This window comes from Panthera uncia (genome assembly GCF_023721935.1).
Source record: "Panthera uncia isolate 11264 chromosome D3 unlocalized genomic scaffold, Puncia_PCG_1.0 HiC_scaffold_8, whole genome shotgun sequence".
Lineage (NCBI taxonomy): Eukaryota > Metazoa > Chordata > Mammalia > Carnivora > Felidae > Panthera > Panthera uncia.
In genome coordinates this window covers 80962625-80983983 of record NW_026057586.1, presented here as the reverse complement: position 1 = coordinate 80983983, position 21359 = coordinate 80962625, and the positions used below count along the sequence as shown (strand labels likewise).

Genomic DNA, 21359 nt, shown 5'->3' with positions numbered 1-21359 from the left:
CCCCAGCGCGCCACCGGCGTGAGCGCACGCGCCTCCATCCCGCCCGGGTAAGACGGGCCCCGGGCGCAGGGTGGCTGCCCTCCGGGGCTACGAGCGCACGGTCACAGTCCTTAGAACAGTCGTAAGCGATTTCTAGCGTCTAGTGAATAATTCGCTTGGTGCCAGGCAGTGATTAAAGCACCTTAGCGCGTTCCCGCTGGTGTACGTCCACGCGCAGGGGAGCTACGTACGAGGTAGGTACCGCCCTCAGCCCCGATTCGCAGCCGAGGGAACCGAAGCGCAGGGAGGACTCGTAACAACTCTGGTTGTAACCAGAATTTTCTTGCGACGGGATGGAATGGAAGGGGATAGGATAGGATAGGATAACTCGTAACAGTTCACGAGCCCTGGGGCTGCAGCAGCAAGAGCGGTGTGCGTTCCTTGTGCCTCGCTTGCTAACCTGTCTGCCTCGCCTCGTCTGTTACCCCCAGACAACTCCACCAGGCCCGTGTTGCAGCTGGGGAGGCTGAGGCTGGGAGCGGTCTGCTCCCTCCTGACGGTCCCCCAGCTGGAGAACGGGGCGTGGAATTCAGAGCCGGAGGATTCCAGAGTCTGTGTCATGTTGTCTTGGAGTTTTTAGAGGGCTTCAGCCCCTCCCCTAGACGAGGCCCCAGCAAGCATTAGCCACTGGCTCAGAATATCTTCCCCATAGGCCGCGCCTGAAATGGCACCGTTAACTTTGGGCGAATGTGGTGTTTTGCAACTCGGGAGAGGCCCAGGTGACCCGGGGCGGTGGCGGCAGGGGGGGTGGCGGATCCGGGAGAAGTCAGGGGCACCAGAGCCAGCCTCTCTGCTCTTGTTTCAGCCAGAGCAACCCTTTTTGGAATCTGCTGGCTTTCCCAGCAGGATTTCACTGAGGAAAGGAACCCCCGTCATACCAAATATGGAAACCCTCCGGGGAAGGCAGCCCAGGCCCCCAGACCCAGCGGGTCAGCTCCCGGCCCCGGAGCCCCGTCTCCATCAGCCTGAGAGAGTGGGGATGAGAAGGAAGAGTAAAGACCAGACCAGAAGACCAGGTTGGGGTGTGGGTCGTGGTGCCCCAGACGTGCCAGCTCTGCTTAGACCCCTGTGGGGTGGCCCAGGCAAGACCAGCCAAGGTCGGATCTGGACACGACCTTTGAGGTCACCACATCCAGGCTTCCTTTTTCACCAAGGGAAACTGAGGCCTGGAGAAGGGAAGAGACCCTAAAGCTGTCTGCCTTGTCCGCCTTCTGTCCCTTTGAAAGTGACTGCTCACGTTCAGACCCCCTGTCAGCCACTTGAGTTGTGAGGTCTGGGGCGTGGCCTTCATGGAGATTCAGCCTCCCCATCTGGCAAATGCGAACGGAATCTCCACTGCGTGGGGACACCGTGTACCTGGACACAGCGTCTGCTCATCGCAGTGGTGCGGCAATGGCAGTTAGGACCCTGGTCATCCAGGGAGAGGGTCGGTGCGGGGGCCAGAGGAGCCGAGAATGCCTCCTAATTCTTCAGGCAGACTGCAGCAGTGGCCGCCTGCCTCCCTGCCCCCTCCGCTCGGGTCATGCCTCTGGGGGGAGGGCGTGAGCCATGGGGATAGGCAGAGGGGCACCCTGTGCGGCCCCAGCCTCAGGCAGGCCCGGTGCCAACAGGGAGGAGCCCCAAGGAGGTCAAGAAGTCCTCTTGGGGAGGCATTGCAGGAGGGACTCACCCACCAGGGGTCGTGGGACTGGAGCGTTCCTTGTGGCTCTGTTATGAGAAGGGAGGGGCAGGACCAGGAAGGTTCAGGGACCTCTGCAGCAAGAATTTGAGAACCTTCTCTTGGGGGCTGTATTGTCATAACCCAGTAGTGGGTTATGAAATCGAAAGGTTGCAACCAGAATTGTCTTGCGACGGGATGGAATGGAATGGGATAGGATAGGATAGGGTAGGATACAAAGAAAAGAAAAGAAAATAGTGGCACGTGTCCTACACAGTGACCATAAGAACTGGTCCGGGAACCCTGTGCAACTCTCCTACACGTGTTCAGCGGGTTTCCAGGTGAAGTGAACATCTTAGCCGCTGATGAAATTCGTACCATCCACGGTTCCAGAGCAGGCTGGGCATCGCTCAGCTTTGATGGCCCGATATTAATTCTCCAAATATGTACTGAGGGTGTGTGTTCACAGAACTGAGCAAGACACATGGGGCCCAGACTGGTGGGGAGACAGGCATATGCAGCAAGCAAATAAATGAGTAAATGAACACAGTGGCTGGAGAGAGAGGGAAGTGCCGGGGAGATAGTGGGACAGGGCGGTAGGGTGGCGAGGGAACGGGGCGGGGGGGGGGGTCAGGGAAGACCCCTCTGAGGAGGGAGCCAGATCCGAGGAAGGCTATTCCAGGTAGAGGGAACAGCATAGGCGATTTCAGCGGGGCTTGGAGAACACGGCACATGCCGGGAAGGGCTGGAGGTGCGAGGGGCCAGTCAGAAGGAGCAGGACATCTCAGGCAGATGCAGGTGCAAAGGAGTGGAGGTAGGAATGAATCCAGCAGGTTCTGGAGACCATACGAGGATGGGGGTTTCGTGCTGGAACAGTAGGGGGTGAGATGTTTCCCAAGTGGGGGGGGTTACAGAGCCAGATTGTGGGGGCCTTAGGGGAGCCCAGGCTTGGTGCTGCCTAAGTGGGGAGGAATAGAGTGTGCTTGAGCTCAAGAGGGCTGTGGGGACAAGAAGAATTTCTCCCTGGGGGTGTTGTGCTGATCATTAAACATGTCCTCCGGTCTCCCCAGCCACGTGCCCCCCTCCTCCTCCGCCTGGAACGGTCGTTACCCTCTCTGAGAACAGACATTGGCTGAGAAAGGGGGGGGTGTGTGCGAACTGTCGAGGGGTTTCTCATCTGTCCCCAGCCACACAGACCCTGCCCAGCCAGACAAGCCTGTGTCAAGGCCCCCAGGCCTCCTCTCCGAGGAACCCCAGCTAAAAACACTCTGGCTCCGAGTGGAGTCTGCCTGGGAATGAGGGGGAACGAGGGGCATGTGAACAGGGGAGCAGAGCCTGGCTCCCCCAGGCTGAGGCCTCCGTTGCCGGGGCAAGAGAGGCCCAGGCATAGCCTACGAGGGGAGAGATGGGGGTCTCTGAGGAGCCAGGCAGCCAGCCCCCCCCCCCAGCCCCGCCCTGGCCCCCCACACCCCAGAGCCCTCACGGCCCTCTGCATGATCCCTCTGCCTCTGGGTTTATGTGTCCGGCTTCCTCTTTGTGAGGACACCAGTCCTTGGTTAGGGTCCACCCTAACGTGTTGGACCTCATTCTTGTCCCCTCTCCAAGGACCCCGTCTCCAAAGTGTCTGAGGGCCTGGGGGGGGGCATCAACATAGATGTTCTAGGAGGACACGGTTCAACTGGTAACAGTGTTTCTGTGGCTCCCTGTGTCTCTGCATCCATCTGTCTGTCTGTCGTTCCTTCTCTCTGCCTTTCTTGTTCCTCTCCGCTCTCTCCTCTGCACCTCCTTCTGTCCCTCAGGACTGAGACGAACCCAGAGTCTAGTCCTTTCCCGGTTGGGTGACCTTGGGGGCATGGCTTCCCTCCCCTAGCCTCAGTTTTCCCATCTGACAAACGGAGCTAAAAACTGCCACCACTCATGCGTGCTGGCTGGCTCCGGAGGGCCCGTGACATGCAAAGCTTTGAAGTCGCCCACCCCGTAGGATCATTTCACACCCGCATCTCGGCCCTGGGTGGGGAACAGGGCAAGAGGCCCAGAGAGGGGCACCGACTTGCCCAGTGGGGCCAGAGTGTCCCTCTGGCCTGGGTATTTTTCCACTGCCCCTGTGACGGGGCGGGGAGCCAGCTGGCAGCCTGGGCCTGGGGGACACGCAGGGGTGGGGACGATCCGCCCTGTCTCCTGAGAGGGCAGCGTCCAGCACTTTGGAACACAGCTGTGGGGCAGACTCAGAGTTTCCACCCCACGTGGTGGAGGGGAGAGGGGACAGCTGCAGGCCTGTTTCCACTTACTGGGCACTTGCTCTGTCCCAGGCCTCATTTCTCGCCTTTGACACGCAGGCATTGCCTGTCTTCATGCCCACAGAAACCCAACCTGGCAAGTCCGATTTCCCCCGTTCTTCGGGTGAGGAAACGAGGCTCCAAAAGGCTGACACTCGCTCCGGGTCCCCCAGTCAGGACTGTGATTCAAAATCCCCAGTTGGCCAGGGTATCGGGGTGCCTGACCCCTCCCCGTCTGTCCACCCCAGAATTCCTGCCAGGGCCCCAGAGACCCGGTCCTGATTCCACAGGGTGTCGGGGAACCCCGGGGTTCAGACGGGCCCAGCTCGGCACCTCCTCTCCCTGTGGGACCCCAGGGGGACTCACTGTCCCCTCTGGTCCTCAAGTGTCTGCACCTGTGAAGCGGGGCCGGCAACCCAGGCCGCTGTCCAGCATGAGGCCGGGTGTCAAAGTGCCTGCGTTTTCAAGTCGTCACCGTCTACACCACCCGCCAGTGGTGGGGAGCCGTGCTGCTCCCTTCCATGCCTGTCAGACTTGTACATCATGTCAACCTGAGCTGTGCCACAGAGGTGCCGCCCGAGTGGCATTTTCCTCCCTCTGGTTCTCGGTAAGCCTGAGAACCTCTCCCTGTTTTCTGGCCACCAGTGGCTCCTTCTTTTGCCAATTACGTGTGTATTCCCTTTGCTTCGCCTCCTCTTGGGCTATTTGCTGCTTCCTTATTGACTTGCACACGCTCCTTCTGCATGAAGCCGATTAACCCTTTATCCGTCATGTTTTTACCTGTCACAGTTTGCTGTTTCTTTTTACCTTCCTTATACCCTACGTTCATCTGTTTTTTGGTTTTTTTTAATGAATTAACCCCCTATGTATTGAACAACTCCTATGTGCCAGGCATTGTTTGGGGCCCTGGGGAGGCAAGGGTGAATAAGGCAGATAATCCCAACCCTCCCGGAACCACAGTCTAGTGACTGGCAAACAATAAACTAAGTAAATAAATTCTAGAACATGGTCCAGGGAGAAGTAACTGCTGCAGAGGAAAAATAGCGGAAGACACATAAGCACGGATGACAGGGATATAATTTTAAATAAAGAGGTCAGAAGAGGCCTCACTGAGAATGTAACATTTGAGCAAAGACCAAAGGAGGTTAAAAAGCAAGCCACGCGGAGAACTGGGGGAAGAGCATTCCAGACAGAGAAGCAGCTTGTACAAAGGCCCTGAGGCAGGAGCAGGCCCCCTATGTTTGAGGAGGTCAGTGTGGCTAGAGACGCTGCGCTGCAGAGGGCGAGTGGTGATAGAAGAGGTCAGAGATGAAAATGGGGCCAGTCCTATAGGGCCCTGAGGCCGGGGGTGGGGGTGGGGGGGGGACTTTGGCTTTTATTCTGTGTGAAATGGAAGCCAGCAGGCTGTGACTTTGTTGTAACAGGTTTCCTCTGGGGTGACAGGAGACGGTCTGGGCGATATACGTGTATTTGGGTGTTTTCCTCCTGTTTTTTTTTTTTTTACTTGCAGCAGTGACTTTACGTTTTCATTTTGCTTATTTATTTGTTTGTTAGTGTTTATTTCTTTTGAGAGAGAGACAGAATGTAAGCGGGGGAGGGGCAGAGAGCGAGGGAGACACAGAATCCGAAGCAGGGTCAGCCCGGAGCCCCGACGCGGGGCTCGAACTCAGGGACCGTGAGCTCATGACCTGAGCCGAAGTCTGATGCTTACTGAGCCATCCGGGCGCCCCTGTGTTTTCATTTTAAAGAATTCGTATTTCGTTCTCCGGCTCTTTCATAGGCATTACATTTCGGTGCTTCAAAAACGCCAAAGGACTGAAAGATACAACATGAAAAGTCTCACCCTCACCGTGTCCCCGTGTCCCCGTTAGGCCTCTGGCCTGCCCACCCTCCCCCCTTTCCTGGCCTCGCTGGTGTGCAGTCTCCGCTCCCTCCCTCCCGGCGGGCGCCTCACCACAAGGTCAAACCCAACACCCCCAAGCCCCAGACCTGAAGCACTTCCTGCCCCGCTCCCTGGGAGGCCAAACCACATACTCCTGTCTGCAAGCGGCAGCCCCAGGCCGTGGGAACCGCCAGCCCTCCCCTCCCCGTCCCCCTCCCCCTGCCTGGGTTCCCCTGACAGAGCACTGCTCTGGGGGCCTGAGGGGACCCGGGGTTTGAAGGAGGGTGGTGCTGATCCCCCAGGCCCCTGGATAAATCTGGCCCTAAATGGCGGCCACCCCTCATAAGGTCTCTCTAGGGGACTTCTGCACCGTTTTCTCCCCTAGGAGTGGACAGGGGCAGGGATGAGGGGTCCCATTTGACAGAGGGGAAACTGAGGCCCATAGAAGCTCAGAGGCTTGTCCAGGCAGAAAGGGGAAGTGAGCAAGGCCTCCGCACAGCAGCCGTTGATGGCCTGTGGGTTTTGCTGGGCCCATGGGGCCCCCGGAGCTCACTGTGATGTCCTCGATGTCTGAAGCCCTGCAGAGGGGGTGAGAGTGGGGACGTGGCTGGCCCCAGGACTGTGGGCGTCAGGGGGTCGGGTGCAGGTGGAGTGGGCCACTGAATGGGGGCGGGCGAGGGGAGCAGGCCCAAGGAACGTGGGCGACTCTCACTTCTGCCCCCTCGTCACCCACTTGGACCCGAATGACTGAGGCTGGAGCCTCCCACGGGACTCCAGGGCGAGTGCCAGGTGTCCTGAGGGCACCTGAGGCCAGTCATGGGACCTGGAAACCATCATCAGAGAATGTGACGTGCCCGGGGCCTGCCCTGGCCATGGGGGCCGGGGGAGGACAGGAGCCAGATGTGGGCAGAGAGATGGAAACTCGGCTGCGCTAAAGGGCGTGTCCATGTGGTTTCCTGCCTCCCGGGGGTCCTGAGCCCCTTTATTCCTGGGACAGGGAGGAGTGGCCAGAGCAAGCAGATGGGTCCACTTGTGCAGCTGATGGAGCCTCCCTGGGCCTGAGCCAGCTCCAGGGCCCCGGTCAAAAACTTCAACCCGCCTGTAGGTCACAGTGGGCTCAGAAAGCCCACTCAACTCCAGATGGCCCCGCAGACCAGCCCGGAGGGGTCGGCCCTGGCCGCTGACTCAGAAATTCCAGGAACTGGTGCCAGGTGCACCACTAACCAGCTGGGTGACCTCAGTGAAGTCACTTCCCCTCTCTTGGCCTCGGTCCCTCAAAACAGATGACAAACAGATTTCATCTCATGCACCATCTCTGCTTGAATGGTAACTAACGTCTTCCTGGAGCACTCCTGAGGAGGAGTCTGGAGTGGCGTTTTGGCTCAGTGGAAGGGAGTGCCGGGATTGATTGGTGATGCCTGCCGTGGGTGCGGAAGTGTAGCACTCACGTCATGCGTTTGCCGCCCCTGTGTCCACCTTGTGTCCGGGGGGACATTTGGTATTAGAACTGCTGTTTCTAAGGGCACCGGCCCCGCCCCCCGCCGCCCCACCGAAGGGGCCACAGAGCTAGTAGACCAATTTCTTCCTCTATTCAGTACTTCCTGAGAACCCATGTGCGCGGAGTTTCATCTGCCATCCCAGGGTCACAGGGCTGGTTCAGACACATTTCTAGAAGCTCACAATCTGGAGGAGGAGGTAGGCGTGGAACCAAACAACTAGAAAGCGCGATAGAAAATGTCTGTATCCTTAAAAAAAAGGAAAAAAAGGTAAGCATCATCCATGGTCTCTAGGGAATTAAAAGAAGGGGTAGATGGGAATCCACTTGAGGTAGATTAAAAAAAGCCTCCTGAAGAAAGACAGTGGCCTTTGGACCTGTCTTCAAAGGACAGATGTGAATTGGGAATAGACAGTATGGACAGGCAGGAGGAACAGTGTGGCAGAGGTACCCAGGCAGGAAAAGGGCAGGGAACAGTGTGAGGAACAGTGTGAGCAGCTAGGAAAATGTCACATTATCTCCTCCTGTCTTTGAACATCGCCTCCCAGCCAGTGCAGATATGAAGCATCTCTGCTTGTCCTTTCTTGGCAAGGAGGAAAGCCACGTCCTCCATCCCTTGTATCTCAGGCGAATTCTGGTTGCTTCTTTTTTCTTTTCTTTTCTTTTTTCTTTTCTCTTCTCTTCCCTTCCCTTCCCTTCCCTTTTCTTTTCTTTTTTTTTCTTTTTCCTCTTTTCTTCTTTTCTTTTCTCTTTTCTTTTCTTTTTTCTTTTTTCTTTCCTTCCCTTCCCTTTTCTTTTTTTTCTTTTTCCTCTTTTCTTTTCTTCTTTTCTTTTCTTTTTTCTTCCCTTCCCTTCCCTTTTCTTTTTTTTTCTTTTTCCTCTTTTCTTCTTTTCTTTTCTCTTTTCTTTTTTTTTCTTTCCTTCCCTTCCCTTCCCTTTTCTTTTCTTTTTTTTTCTTTTTCCTCTTTTCTTTTCTTTTCTCTTTTCTTTTTTCTTTCCTTCCCTTCCCTTTTCTTTTTTTTCTTTTTGCTCTTTTCTTTTCTTCTTTTCTTTTCTTTTTTCTTCCCTTCCCTTCCCTTCCCTTTTCTTTTCTTGTTTTTCTTTTTCCTCTTTTCTTCTTTTCTTTTCTCTTTTCTTTTTTCTTTCCTTCCCTTCCCTTTTCTTTTTTTCTTTTTGCTCTTTTCTTTTCTTCTTTTCTTTTCTTTTTTCTTTCCTTCCCTTCCCTTCCCTTTTCTTTTCTTTTTTTTTATTTTTCCTCTTTTCTTCTTTTCTTTTTTCTTTCCTTCCCTTCCCTTTTCTTTTTTCTTTTTGCTCTTTTCTTCTTTTCTTTTCTTTTTTCTTTCCTTCATTTCCCTTTTCTTTTTTTTCTTTTTCCTCTTTTCTTCTTTTCTTTTCTTTTTTCTTTCCTTCCTTTCCCTTTTCTTTCTTTTCTTTTTGCTCTTTTCTTTTCTTTTTTCTTTCCTTCCCTTCCCTTCCCTTTTCTTTTCTTTTTCCTCTTTTCTTCTTTTCTTTTCTTTCCTTTTCTTTTCTCTTCTTTTCTTTTCTTTCTCAGACAGAGCCTCCTGCTTAGGCCCCTAAGCCATGGAGAGAGAACTTGGGTTAGTGTGGCATGGCTAAGGGCACAGACCCTGGAGTCTGACAGCCTGGGCTGGAATCCTGGTCCCACCCCTGACAAGTTACTTCACCTCTCTGTGCCTCAGTTTCCCTCTCTCTAGACGGGACGTCACAGACGTTGGGGGATGATTAGATGAGGAAGTGAAGTGTGACAATGATGCCAGGCACATAGTGAGTACCTGGAATTCTTGACCATGGAGAACACCCCCCCCCCCCCGCCCGCCTGTCCGTGGCACATTCAGGAAGACGGTTCCGTGTAATGCCCGGGTTCCCCGGAACCGCGCCAGGGAACCTCTGCCCTCGGGCGGGACGCGGAGCATTTCTGGGACTCTGTCGGTTTGCTTGTGCTGTCGTGCAGGGTGCCCACTGAGCAGGCTCACTCTAAAAGGAGCGCTGGCAGAGAGCCTCCAGGGGACTGGAGGCCACAGAGGGTGTCTCTCTGGGACGTGTGCTTCCAGGCTCACTTCACCCGTGGGCACAGAACACACAGGGAGGAGGTGCCTGAGCGCGTACACGTGAGTCGTCCGCGCAGGACGTTCCCACAAAATCCAGCCCGCCCTCCTCCCTTCGTGCAACAGGGCTCTATGGAGCATCTGCTATGTGCCGTATACTGGGGTTGAAGTCAGGTGGCCTAGGAAGGTCTCTCTCGTGAGGTGGCATTGCAGCAGGGACCTAGGTGAGCCATTCAGCATCGGGGTGGGGGGGCCTTTGGGCAGACAGCACAGCAAGTGCCAAGGCCTTGACAGAAGCCTCAGACTATGTTAGAGCCACGGCAGATGTGTCCGGGGGAGAGAGATGGAGTGGGTAGGAGACGAGGTCACAGAGGCAGGGAAGGCCTGGTCAGACCAGACTTTATAATCAGGTCATGGTTAGCGCTAAGTCAATCAATCAATAAGGTAATGGCCGAGACAGAGGTTTCTCTGGAGTAAAATGGGAGGGCAGGTCTCTGACAAGGTGACATCCGAGCAGAAACCTGTGTCAAGCGAGGGATCAAGGCTTGGGGACATCCAGGGAAGAGCATTCTGGGAGAGAGAGCTCAGCAGGTGCAAAGGCCCTGGGGTGGGAATATGGCCGGCGTGTTCGAGGAACAGCAGGGAGACCGGGGGGCTGGGGGAGAAGGGGCGGGGGGTGAGCCCAGGGCAAAGGGCTAGGTACCGGCTATCTCACATAGGGCAAAGGGGTCGGATTCTTCTCTGAGCAAGGTAGGAGCCAAACGAGGTTGAGGGCAGAGGAGGAACAGGCCTTGAGGCAGAGGTAGGTGCGACAGCAGGGAAACCAGCGTGGCAGCGGACCCTTCTCCACACTGGGGTGGCCAGGCCTGGCTCCTGGTCAGAGCAGATCTCAAGGGGGTGCTGACGGCTTCCTCCTACCCTTTGCCAGGCTGGGCCCCGAGAGGGTGGAGCGCAGCGTGCGGGCCGACCCCCCTTCCGGGAGGCCTGCGGGCAGCAGACTCTTGTCCAGGACAGAAGGATGTTCTTGCTGACTGGGAGGAAACAGCGCGTCCCACATCAAAAGGAGGCCCCGGGTGGCTCCCACGCTCGGGCATCGTGGGAACCCTGCTACCCTGGGTTCTCTCAGGGGGGCCTGCACATCAAGAGAGGCTGGGGGCTGCCTTGAGACTGTTCCCCAGCTCTTGATGAGTAAATAAAAAAACAGCCCCCCCCCCCCCGTCACAGCCTACTCACAACCTTCTTCTTGGGAACAAGTCTCATTTTTGTAAATCGAGCCCTGTGGTTTTTAAGGGGTGTCAGGAATTGTAGGGCAGCTGAGATTTTTAAAACCTTCCCTTTCTGAGCACTCCCCCCCCCCCCACCGCTCCCTAACTCCCAGGCCAAAGACTCAGCAAGACCAGGGGCATGAGCTGGACCAGACATTGGGCGTGAGGTAAACCTCGGGTAGCGAACCGTCCTCACTGATGGGTAGGGGCCGTCCTGACCTGAAGGATTCTGCTCAGCTTGAGAGCGTGCAGTGATGGATTAGTGATGTCTGCTGCAGGTGGGCGATAAGGAGTAGTGCTTTGCACGCTACATATTGTCCGCGCCCCCCGTTTTACGGATAGCCCTGGAGAAAAGGATTTTTTTCCATGAGATGGAAGGGGAAGGAAGGAGGTCGGGGAGACCTAAATCTATCGAGGACCTTAACAGAGTGTCTACACTAGAACTCTTTTGAAGGACAGGGCAGGGAAGAGGAGAAGCTTGAGGTACGTGCCTCTTTGCTTTCCTGGAAGAGTATGGGGAGGCGTAAGATTAGGTGATACCCTTTAGGCAGGTCCTGGAGGATTATGACAGACCCCGAGAGGGTCGGATGGAAACTCAGCCCCATCTCTGGGCTCCCAGCAGGCTGCTAGAAGGAGAAAGTCGTCCTCCACTCACAGCCCTGCCCCCAAACTACGAGCTTTGCGTGTTTCACCTCACTGGACCCTCACAAGGCTTTATGCCCATTACAGGTGGGGAAACGGAGGCACAGCACCTTTCCCCGCACACACCTCGATTGGCCAGGCGCTGGGGGTCCCGCGGTGCCCGCCCACCAGTAGCACCCGTGCAGGAGCGGTGTTCGGTGGCCTTGGGTCACCATAGTGTTCAAGGACCCTGACATCTGCTCCCCACGCCTGTGTTCCCTAGCGTGTGGATGTGTCCGCGTGCTTGTGTGTCTGCGTGGAGGTGTGTGTGTGCATGCCTCTGGGATGGTCTGTGTGTGTGTGTGTGTGTGTGTGTGTTTCTGGATCCACTGCGGCTGCACCCAAGCCTGCCAAGCATACCATTTGCTAAAAGATGCTTCCCAGCCAGCTCCCTAGTATCCTCTGTGCCTGCCAGGGGCAGGTGACCAGGCAGCCCCGGCCAGGCTCAGACCTGAGCAGCCAGGCAGAGGGGGTTGTCGCAGCAATTTCCCAGCTGTCGCGGCCCCTGTCCCTTCCTGGCACACCCCCCCCCCCCAGGCCCCTCTGGCGTCCCTGCCTTTGAGAACACTCCTGTCCATCAAGACATCCATCCAGCGTTTTGTGCCCGTCGACAGCAAGACAGTAGTTCACCTGCGTGTCCACTGAAGTCACGAAGACGCAGGCAGGCACACTGTCCAGGTCACCGCGGATCTTCTCAGTCAGCCCTCCCAACAGCCCTGGGGGTGAAGTATCGTTATCCCCATTTTACAGGTAGGGAGACCAGGGGCCACAGAGGTTAAGTGACTCGCCCAGGCTCGTCACTGCAACACTTGCACGGCTTCCTCTCCCAGGTGAAGAGAAGACACTCCGTGACTCAGTGGGCCGAGGTGCGGGGAGGTGGAACTCTTCAGCCAGGCCTGCACGTCAACGGGGCAATGGTGGTGGTTAACGCCATTAGAGTCTTTATTAGGTGCCAGGAATTCTGCTGGACCCTTGACAGGCAGAATGTCATTGACTCCTCAGGGCAAACACGAGGTGCTGCTTTATAGATGGGAAACGGGCTTATGAGAGGTGCCTGATGGGCTGCGTGTCACCCAGACGGTTAGTGCTTATTAAGCTGAGATATGAGAGCAGCTCTGGCTGATTTCAAAAGCCAGAGAGCTCTTTGGTGGGGGAAGGCGAAGAGGGGAGGCAGGCTATGTTTTCTTGGGGCCTTTTCATCTGAGGAGGGGACAGTGCCTTAGTTACAGGAACTGTCATCAGTAGATCTTCGAGAGGGGGGACGAAAGTGTTCCGTGTGAAATGTCTTTGGAAAACCTGGATTCATCTTTGCTAATCATAGTTCCTTATGCAGGACTTATCAGAGCCTTTAAGATGCTCATATATGTTGTGAATTTCCAAGCAGGCAGTGAAGTGTTTCATAACTCATTTGCTCCCTGAATCCTTCTTTCCCAGAACCTTTTATAGGCACTAGTGCTCCATATAAGAAACTTGGAGAAATGCTAGAATGGCTACATCACTAGGAGTTGGGTTTCAGGCACAGCGGCCAGTGGGAGGGAACTGTTGGCCCCCAAGCTCTCACAAGGGAGTAGGGAAGAGTCAGTACTCATTCCACTGTAACTGGGGCAGCGGTCCCAATGACACCCCACCCCATAAGAGAAGGATGTCTATGTCCCTGGCGGTCATATTCTAAATGACACAGAGGTGCAGGTATGTCCAGAAGCCAAACCAGAGCCCTCGGATCTTCCGGTGTGTGGGGCTGAAGTCCAGCTGCGGCCTCTTTTCTCCCCTCAGGGTCCCCGCGCTCCCGGTGAAGAACTTGAATGGTACGGGGCCCGTCCATCCGGCCCTGGCAGGTGAGATCCAGCCCCGGAGGGGCAGAAGGGCGGGGCCCACGAGGAGGCAGCCCACCTGTCTGCCCTGTGGCCCCGCCCCTTGGCGAGGCTGGTGGGCGGGGCCCAGAGGAAACGCCCCCTACCGTTGGACCGCGACGCCGGGGTAGGCGGGGCCCGCAGAAGGCGCTCCACTCGGCTTCCAGCTGGGGTGGGGCCCAGGGCCACCCGGGGGCCCCCACGTTCGGGGGAGGGGCAGGTGGGCGGGGCCTGGAGGAAGGCCTGCGGCCTCCTCCCGCCGGCGGGAGGGCTGGGTGGGCGGGGCCGGGAGAGCGCTCCGCCCCCTGACCGTCCCCGGCCGCGTCCCCAGGGATGACCGGGATCCTGCTGTGTGCCGCCGGCCTGCCCGTGTGCCTGACGCGGGCCCCCAAGCCCATCCTGCACCCGCCGCCCGTGAGCAAGAGCGACGTCAAGCCCGTGCCCGGCGTGCCCGGGGTGTGCCGCAAGACCAAGAAGAAGCACCTCAAGAAGAGTACGCCTTCCGCGCCGACCCTGGCCCCACTAACTAACCCTTGACCCTGACCCCTCAACTCCCATCTGTTCTTAGGACTTAGGCCTCCACCTCCGTCTCCTGATCTCCGCTCCCTTGCCCCTGACCCCCTCCGCCGCCAACTCTGATTACATCAGCCGCTGGCATGTGACTCCTGCCAACCCCTCTGTGCCCCCCCCCCAGCCAAGCCCTCAGGGCGGAGACCCTGGGCACCCTCCAGCCCACCCGCTGTGTCCTTGCAGGTAAGAACCCCGAGGATGTGGTTCGAAGGTACATGCAGAAGGTGAAGAACCCGCCCGATGAGGTGAGCCCCCAGCGGAGGGTACTGGCCTGGGCAGACCGAGGGCCCAGCCCCTGAGCTCCCTTCTCCTCCCGTGGCCCCGTGTGTTACAGTCTGTCCCCCCCAGTTCCGGCTTGGCCTTCTCCCTTTTTCACAGTGTCTTCTGATGGACAGAAACGCTTAGGTTTAATAGAATCACATTCACCGATCTTTGGATGGTTGACGGCTTTCGAATCTTATTTGCACCCATATTTTCCACCCAACGTTCTAAGTTTTGCCTTCATCCCCCCGGAGAGGGGTGGGGGGTCATCTCTACCTCTGCCGTGTGCCGCCAGTGTATGGGGGTGTCCTCTCTCTCCCTCCCTTTGACAAGGGGGCACCGGAGAGGGGGCCGTCCGCCACCCTTGGTGGCCTGGGGCCTGGCTCCCGCCAAGGGGCAGCGCTGACCCGAGGGTGTCGTGCCCGGGCCCGTCGTCAGTGTCCCCTCTGCGCCCCCTCCGTCAGGACTGCACCATCTGCATGGAGCGGCTGGTCACAGCATCCGGCTACGAAGGCGTGCTTCGGCACAAGGGCGTGCGACCCGAGCTCGTGGGCCGCCTGGGCCGCTGCGGCCACATGTACCACCTGCTGTGCCTCGTGGCCATGTACTCCAATGGCAACAAGGTGGGCGGCGCGGGGGCAGGGGGCGGGGCCGGGACGCCGCGGGGTGGGGCCTCACCGCCGGCCTCCCCTGCCCCAGGACGGCAGCCTGCAGTGCCCCACGTGCAAGGCCATCTACGGAGAGAAGACGGGCACCCAGCCGCCCGGGAAGATGCGGTTCCACCTCATCCCGCACTCGCTGCCCGGCTTCGCCGACACCCAGACCATCCGCATCGTCTACGACATCCCCACAGGCATCCAGGTGAGGCCCCCGTGCCCCTGGCCCCCCCCCGGAACCCTGCACAGGTCCCCCACACCTGTCCGTGGCTCAAGCCTCTGCTGCCCGCCCCCCACAGGGCCCTGAGCACCCCAACCCAGGCAAGAAGTTCACCGCAAGAGGCTTCCCGCGTCACTGCTATCTGCCCAACAACGAGAAGGGCCGGAAGGTGGGTGCTGTGAGGGTGCGGGGGTGTGGGAGCAGGCCGGGGACCCCCCTCACCCCCAGTCCCTGTTTCCTGCCCGCACCGACACTGACCGTCACCTCCTAGTGCGTGTCCAGCCCCGCCAGGTGGCTTCACACACCTGGGCTCATTTCCAGCTTGAGGAGGTCAAGGTCTTGACCCCATTTTACAGATAAAGAAACAGCCTCAGAGAGGGCAAGTGACTTGCCCAAGATCACACAGCTGGTACACTACGGATCCTCTGCCTCCCTTGTTTTTCAAGAGAAGCAAGAAATTCTGATTTTCACGTGAAACCCCCAGGCCTTTGAATATTGCCAAAGAAGTCACAAGATGGCTGTGTAGTCAAGTGAACACAGCCGAGGGCCTTCAGTTGGAGACCCAGATGAAATGGGCAGATAGCCTGGAAAGAGCTCTCACTGCGGGCGGGAGGGGAGGGGGGTCCCTCTAGGGAAGGAAGCGGCCAGGCTGGGCGCCCGCGGGCATGCCGCAGGGCTTAGCAGGTAGTGAGAGGGCCGCAGCTCGGCCAAGGAAGGAGGGAGGCTGGGCGGGAGGGGCTCCAGCCACAGGGGCGGGGCTGCCCGCGCCCTCCGCTCAGCCCCCCCTCCTGTCCCCACTCCTGTCCCCCAGGTGTTGAGGCTGCTCATCACCGCCTGGGAGCGGAGACTCATCTTCACCATCGGCACGTCCAACACCACAGGCGAGTCGGACACCGTGGTGTGGAACGAGATCCACCACAAGACCGAGTTTGGATCCAACCTCACGGGCCACGGCTACCCGGACGCTAGCTACCTAGACAATGTGCTGGCCGAGCTCACAGCCCAGGGCGTGTCCGAGGCTGCAGCCAAGGCCTGAGGCCCCGGGGGCGGCCCACCTTCCCTCCTGCTTTGCCCCTGGTCCGGCACTTGCCTCCCTCTGCCAGGCGCGTCCTGGTGGCCCGGGTTCAGGGCTGGGGAGGAGCCCGCGGAAGGAGCCAGAAGCGTCCTGGGGGTTTGGCTGATGGCGGTTGGAATGATGGGAGGAGGATGGCAGGCCAGCCGGCTCCGACCCGTAGCTCCCTGAGAGGGTGGCGGAGAGAACACCGGAACCACAGTAACCTCCCTACGGAAAAGACAGAGCCCCACCCCCTCGCGCAAACACACGTGTCCTGTTGAACACACGCACGCGCACCCACGTGCCTCTACTTACCCCCGGGCTGGGGGGAAAGAGACGGAAGACCCCTGTGATCCTCCACGTGGACTCCCACCCGCGTCTCGATTCAGCTCAAGCGCCTGGGGGAAAGGGGCCCCCCTCTGCTACCCACTGATGGGCACTTGTGGGCCCAGGGGTAGAACCCGAAGTTAGCAGTTTTGCAAAGGGGCAGAGGCCAGAGAGAGGGGGACTAGAGGGACCTTGTTTTGTGCTTGTGTCTCTTCATCCTTCTGGGACTCTCGCCTCCTTCTTCTCCCCTCCCGTCCCCAGGCCTTATGTCTGTCCCAGATAAAGGCACTGTTCTCCCTTCCTCCCCATCCTGTCCTCTCCGCCAAATCGCTCCCAACGCCGAGATCCAAAGGCTGGATGAGGCCGAGCTTAGGCCAGCGGGTCTAAAAAAGCAGACCGGACAGCAAAGAGTCCATTTCCCTTTCTTGGGAGTGGGCAGTGGGGTGGCTGACGGTCTTGGCCAACCAGGGGCCTGTTGCCCAGGCAACTCACCAGCTCCGCCTCTGTTGATTGGCTGCCACGGTGGAAGTCAGCCAAGATTTAAAGGGACGCCAGCGACTGCTCTTTTGAAAACCTACCAGTCCCACTGTGGGTGGAGAAATAAATGGTCTTTCTCCTCCTCACTCAGTTTTCTTTCCTGCCGAGACGGGGGCTGGGTGGGTGGCTCTGTTCCTGGGGGGGGGGGGGCCTCTGGCCCACCCTCCCTGGGAGCTTGCAACAGAACGATGACCCCAGGACCATTGCCTCTCTCAGTCTTGGGCAGCTGGGGTTGGAGGGGCTCCATAATTCTCTTGTCCCCGGGTACGCAGCGGGTGTGAAGGTGGCCGAGGCAGACGGTACCCAAGAGGACAGGGCTGAACGTGCTCTTCTCGAGCACAGCCCAAGGCAATGCCCACAGCAGCTGCCTGGTACAATACTAGGAATGAGGGACTTGGGCTGGGGGGCTGAGAGCCTCGGAGAAAACACGGAGGAGCTGGGCGACATCGTGATCGGCTCCTGGAGCCCCAGCGCTCCAGGAGGAGGGAGGAGGGCCCGGTTCTGTCTAGAGACAGAGCCCGGGATCTGCAACACGCTTCCAATCAGCCTCAGCAACGTCCCAGAATGCCGGGTGGCTGCGGCGGCTCCAGGCGACACCTGCTGGCCACTCTCGGGATAGCGCTGCATCTTTCCTGGTCCCCCTTATCCCTACATACATACTTTGGTTTCTGTCCCACCCTCTAGTCACACAAAACCAGAAAGGAGTCCTTGGAAGCCTTTCCGGTTTTCCCAGAGTGGGTGTTCTCATTTTACCCTCTGTGATTCATTCTCAAAATCTCACTTCAAACCCTACTATGCAAAATCTCCCGGCCCCGTGATCTTCCAATCTTGTGTTCATCCGTATCACCTGGGAAACTTGTTAAAAATCCTGATCCCTGCTCCCACACTCCCTCAGATCCTCATTCAGCAGATGCTGGTGGGGTCCAAGCAGCTGCATCGCTAGCAGACAACCTAGGGGCTGAGCTTTGGACCACAGCCTGAGAAACCCCTCCCTGGCTCCCGAGCCACCTCCGTGGAACCCAGTTTGACAGCCACACATCTAGACACTCCCTCCTTATTTTATACAGCATGAACTGAGGCTCAAAGAGGGGACAAGAGCCTAGCCCAAGGTATCCCAGGCTCCAGGGGTCTGAGTCTGGCGCACTGGGCTCCCAGCCCCCATTATTCCTAAGGGAACCCGATTCCGGAAGCTTGCGGTTAGGACTCTCGGCCAAGGCAGGGCTCAGGAGGGTCCGTGAGGTGACGCAGATCGGCAGACGTGAAAACAGGAAGGGCTGAGCCTCTTTCGTGCCTGTCTGGGCAACAAGGCCACGTGGGCATCAGGGATTCATGTACGGCTGTATCCAGCAGCTCGGGGCCACGGCCTTGTCGGTGTGAGCAGAGGCCGGTCCGGTTTAGCAGAGACTTTCAGCTGAACCGGATGAGTCAGGCTCCTTCTCTCCCGTCCACTCCCAGCTGCCTCAGCCCAGAGACTGAGACTCATTCAGTACAAGGCCAGCCCCCTGCCAGAGGGCTTCCGTGCCTGGGCTTCTGGACTTGGGGCACAGAGACTGGGAGGTCTCCAGAAGCGTCCGCGCCGCGGCATCGACGAGGTACAGGGCAGCCGAGAGGGGCCGGGGTGCCCTGAGAGGGGCCCGATGGCTCCTTCCTCCTCCTTCCAGGCTGGCTCTGGCATCTCCTCAGTGCCCCAGGGGACCCAGGGCCGCTCTCTGCTGCTCCCGCTGCTGGAGCTCCTCGTGGGCTCTGTCCAGATCTGCCAGCACCTCCAGAAGGCGGCCAGCTGCCTCTCTCTGCCGGGCCAGGGCTTCAGGACAGGCCCCTGGGAGGGAGACAAGGGGCCACGGGGGCTCAGCCGGGCCAGGGCAGGCTCCCGGAGCCCAGTCCCCGTGGCTTTTCAGGCTCCAGACGGGCCTTGTGCCCCCAAGAGCCCACACACTCCACCCTCCCCACTCACCGCACCTGCTGGTGGACCGGCAAAGGGGGAGTCGGCGGGGGTGGGGGGAGGAAATAGGGGCGTGCTTGACAAGTTGTAGGAGGCGGCCGAGAAGGCAAAGAAAAGGGAGCCCCTTGACCCCTTACCTTCCTTGTCCCCCGAGGCCCTCACTGTATCTGCCTCCGGGCTTGTATCTATGTTGAAATCCTCCTGGAATTTCATCCTGGAAGTTGCAAGAGAGAAAAGACCAGGTTGGTCCCCGATCCCCAATGTCGTTCTCTACCCCAGAGGTTCTCTGCTGGTTGCAGGGGGCGTTAAGGATTCCCGGTCGTCACCACCACCGCGACCATTGTCGTCATCACAGCAAAGACAGAGTGCAGACACTACTATCAGCCCTTCCCGTGTATTAACTCACCTCACGATCCCAACAAATGTATCTGAGGTAGGTACTTACTATTGGCTCCGTTATACAGTCCACTGAGACACAGAGAGGTCAAGCACTCGCCTAAGGCTGCACAGCATAGTAACTGTTACCATTTACCGAAAGCTAACTGCGACCAGGCATCGACAAAAAGACTTCACCTGTATTAGCTCATTTGACCCTCGGGACAAGTCCAAGAGGCAGGCGCTGTGACTGTCCCTATCTCCCAGATGAAAAGACACAAGTACAGAGAGGGTAAGCCACGGGCGCGAGATCACACAGCCAGTAAGCGACTGGCTCAGACTTCGAACCCAGGTCAGGCCAGCTTCAGAACCCGCTCTCTAAGGACTTGGAGCAGATCTCTGCCACTGACCGGTGGTGATGCCACCCAGGGGGGAAAAGGAGCACATCCACGGTCTGTGCCCGTGTCCCAGGAGCCCGGGATGGTAAAAGATCCGGGACCCACTTCGGCACTAGGGCCAGCCTGAGGACGCCTCCCCGCCTCGCCTGGGGCCCGCACGCCCTGCCCGGCCAGGAAGTCAGCTGATGCACAGGGAAAGAATGAATAAATGAGCCGGGGAGGCCGTGGGAGGGTTGGGGGGGTGGGGGGCGGGGCGCGGAGCTGGCCTGGCTGGTCACCGCGGGGGAAGCGGAATGGGTGGGGGCGCCCACCTGAGCTGGTCCCGCCCCAGGAGCAGCTGCCGGTACACCATCTGGATCTCAGCGTCGGGATCCAGCGGGTCACTCCAGTCCCCCAGGGTGACGGCCGAGTGCGTGCGGCTGCAGCCGGCAGCTGAGGGGAACACGGTGCCGTCAGCACTGCCTCCCGCCGCCCCTCCGGGAGCCCCCGGGGCAGAGGGTCGCCAAGCCCAGACCCTTCTGCGTCTTAAATCACTCTTCCCGCCTCCTACTTCCTTCAAGCCCCGCTGCCTCCCCCCCCCCCCCCCCCCCCCCCCCCCCCCCCCACGGCCCTGGCTCAGCAGAGCAGGAGCGTCCCCTCCCTCCAGCCTCCTCCCACAGGCCCTTCTCGACCCTTCAGCCCTCCCCGCGCCCCCTCCAGGCCTTTGCTCGGGCGCTTTGCTCTGCCTACGACACTTCGTGACCCCATCCCAGTCTCTCACTGCTTATCGCCTACTCTTCTCAGGTCATGTCTCAACAGCACCTCCTCCAGGAAGCCCTCCTTGATCTCCAACCCTGCGGCCGGCTCAGAGGCAGTCTCTGGAGCCCCAAAAGCCTCATTTTGGTACTTATAAGACCGTGGGACACTTGTCTGGTTATCCACCGGTCTTCATTGAGAGCGAGCCTTGACCACCGGATGCTGGGCCCATAGAAGGTGCTTTACAAAATCTCTCACACGCAATGCGCCCTAGGTGCCGGTCGGCGTTCTAAGTGCTGAGAACACACACTTAGTCCGCACAACAACCCTAGGAGGCAGCCACTGTTCCCCGCTTGAGGAGAGCGAGGCGCACAGAAAGGTTAAGTAACCCGCCGTAGGGGGGGTGTGGGCGGGGCACCCGCTGATTGACAGCTGGGGAGGGCGGAACCTGAGCCCGCCCCGCCCCCTCACCTGAGCGCTCGGCCTGCAGGCAGCAGGTCCAGCGCGAGCTGCGGAAGGCACCCGGGTGGCAGGCGGCCAGCTTGTCCGGGTTGGGGGCGCTGGCCTTGCGCAGGGCCGACAGCCACTGGTTGAGCTCGTTCACATTCTGCAGGGAGTCGGGGGGGGGGGGGGGGTCAGGGGGGGAGGGGGACCCAAGGGACGCCCTCCGTCCCCATCCTTGCGGTGCCTCACCTTGCACTGGAGGTAGGTGGTCCGCAGTGCCCCGGCGCCGTCCTGCGCCATCACCTGCATCACGTGCGGCAGCTGAAAGGCGCTCTCGTCCACGCGCTCCACGGCGCGGATGTGCGACACCGGGATGGAGAAGCGCATCTGGGAGACAGGGCTGTGGCTGCAGGGTGGGCCGGGGTGCGGGGGGCCCAGGGGCAGCTTTCCTTTGGGGGCGTGCATCAGGGAATGGGGACGGGGACGGGGGGGGGGGGGACACTCAAGCCTGCGTCTCTGTGATCTGCGATCTGTGCGTGTGTGTCCGCGCTCTTGTGCCGCGAGTCCCCCCCAGCCCTGCCCCATCACTCTCTAGGTAAGCCACCACCTCGCTGGGCATCAGTTCCCAT

The 21359-nt window shown here is 58.8% G+C and overlaps 2 protein-coding genes across 3 annotated transcripts in view; one reads left to right on the top strand and one right to left on the bottom strand.

The window, feature by feature from the left end:
* The window catches only part of DTX1 (deltex E3 ubiquitin ligase 1), a 34409-nt gene extending 17493 nt beyond the window's left edge, over positions 1-16916 (top strand). Inside the window, exons 3-10 of the mRNA XM_049619583.1 lie at positions 471-589; positions 13043-13196; positions 13543-13704; positions 13965-14026; positions 14507-14665; positions 14742-14903; positions 14998-15087; positions 15730-16916. Of these exons, the coding sequence (XP_049475540.1) occupies positions 471-589; positions 13043-13196; positions 13543-13704; positions 13965-14026; positions 14507-14665; positions 14742-14903; positions 14998-15087; positions 15730-15954 (1133 nt within the window). The 3' untranslated portion in view covers positions 15955-16916. The remainder of the gene's footprint in view (positions 1-470; positions 590-13042; positions 13197-13542; positions 13705-13964; positions 14027-14506; positions 14666-14741; positions 14904-14997; positions 15088-15729) is intronic.
* A 637-nt stretch (positions 16917-17553) lies between these two features.
* The window catches only part of RASAL1 (RAS protein activator like 1), a 29447-nt gene continuing 25641 nt past the window's right edge, over positions 17554-21359 (bottom strand). For both annotated transcript variants that reach the window (XM_049619305.1, XM_049619306.1), the window contains 5 exons: positions 20980-21117; positions 20758-20893; positions 19863-19983; positions 18916-18992; positions 17554-18655 (listed from right to left, as the gene is read on the bottom strand). In XM_049619305.1, the coding sequence (XP_049475262.1) occupies positions 18516-18655; positions 18916-18992; positions 19863-19983; positions 20758-20893; positions 20980-21117 (612 nt within the window). In that variant the 3' untranslated portion in view covers positions 17554-18515. The remainder of the gene's footprint in view (positions 18656-18915; positions 18993-19862; positions 19984-20757; positions 20894-20979; positions 21118-21359) is intronic.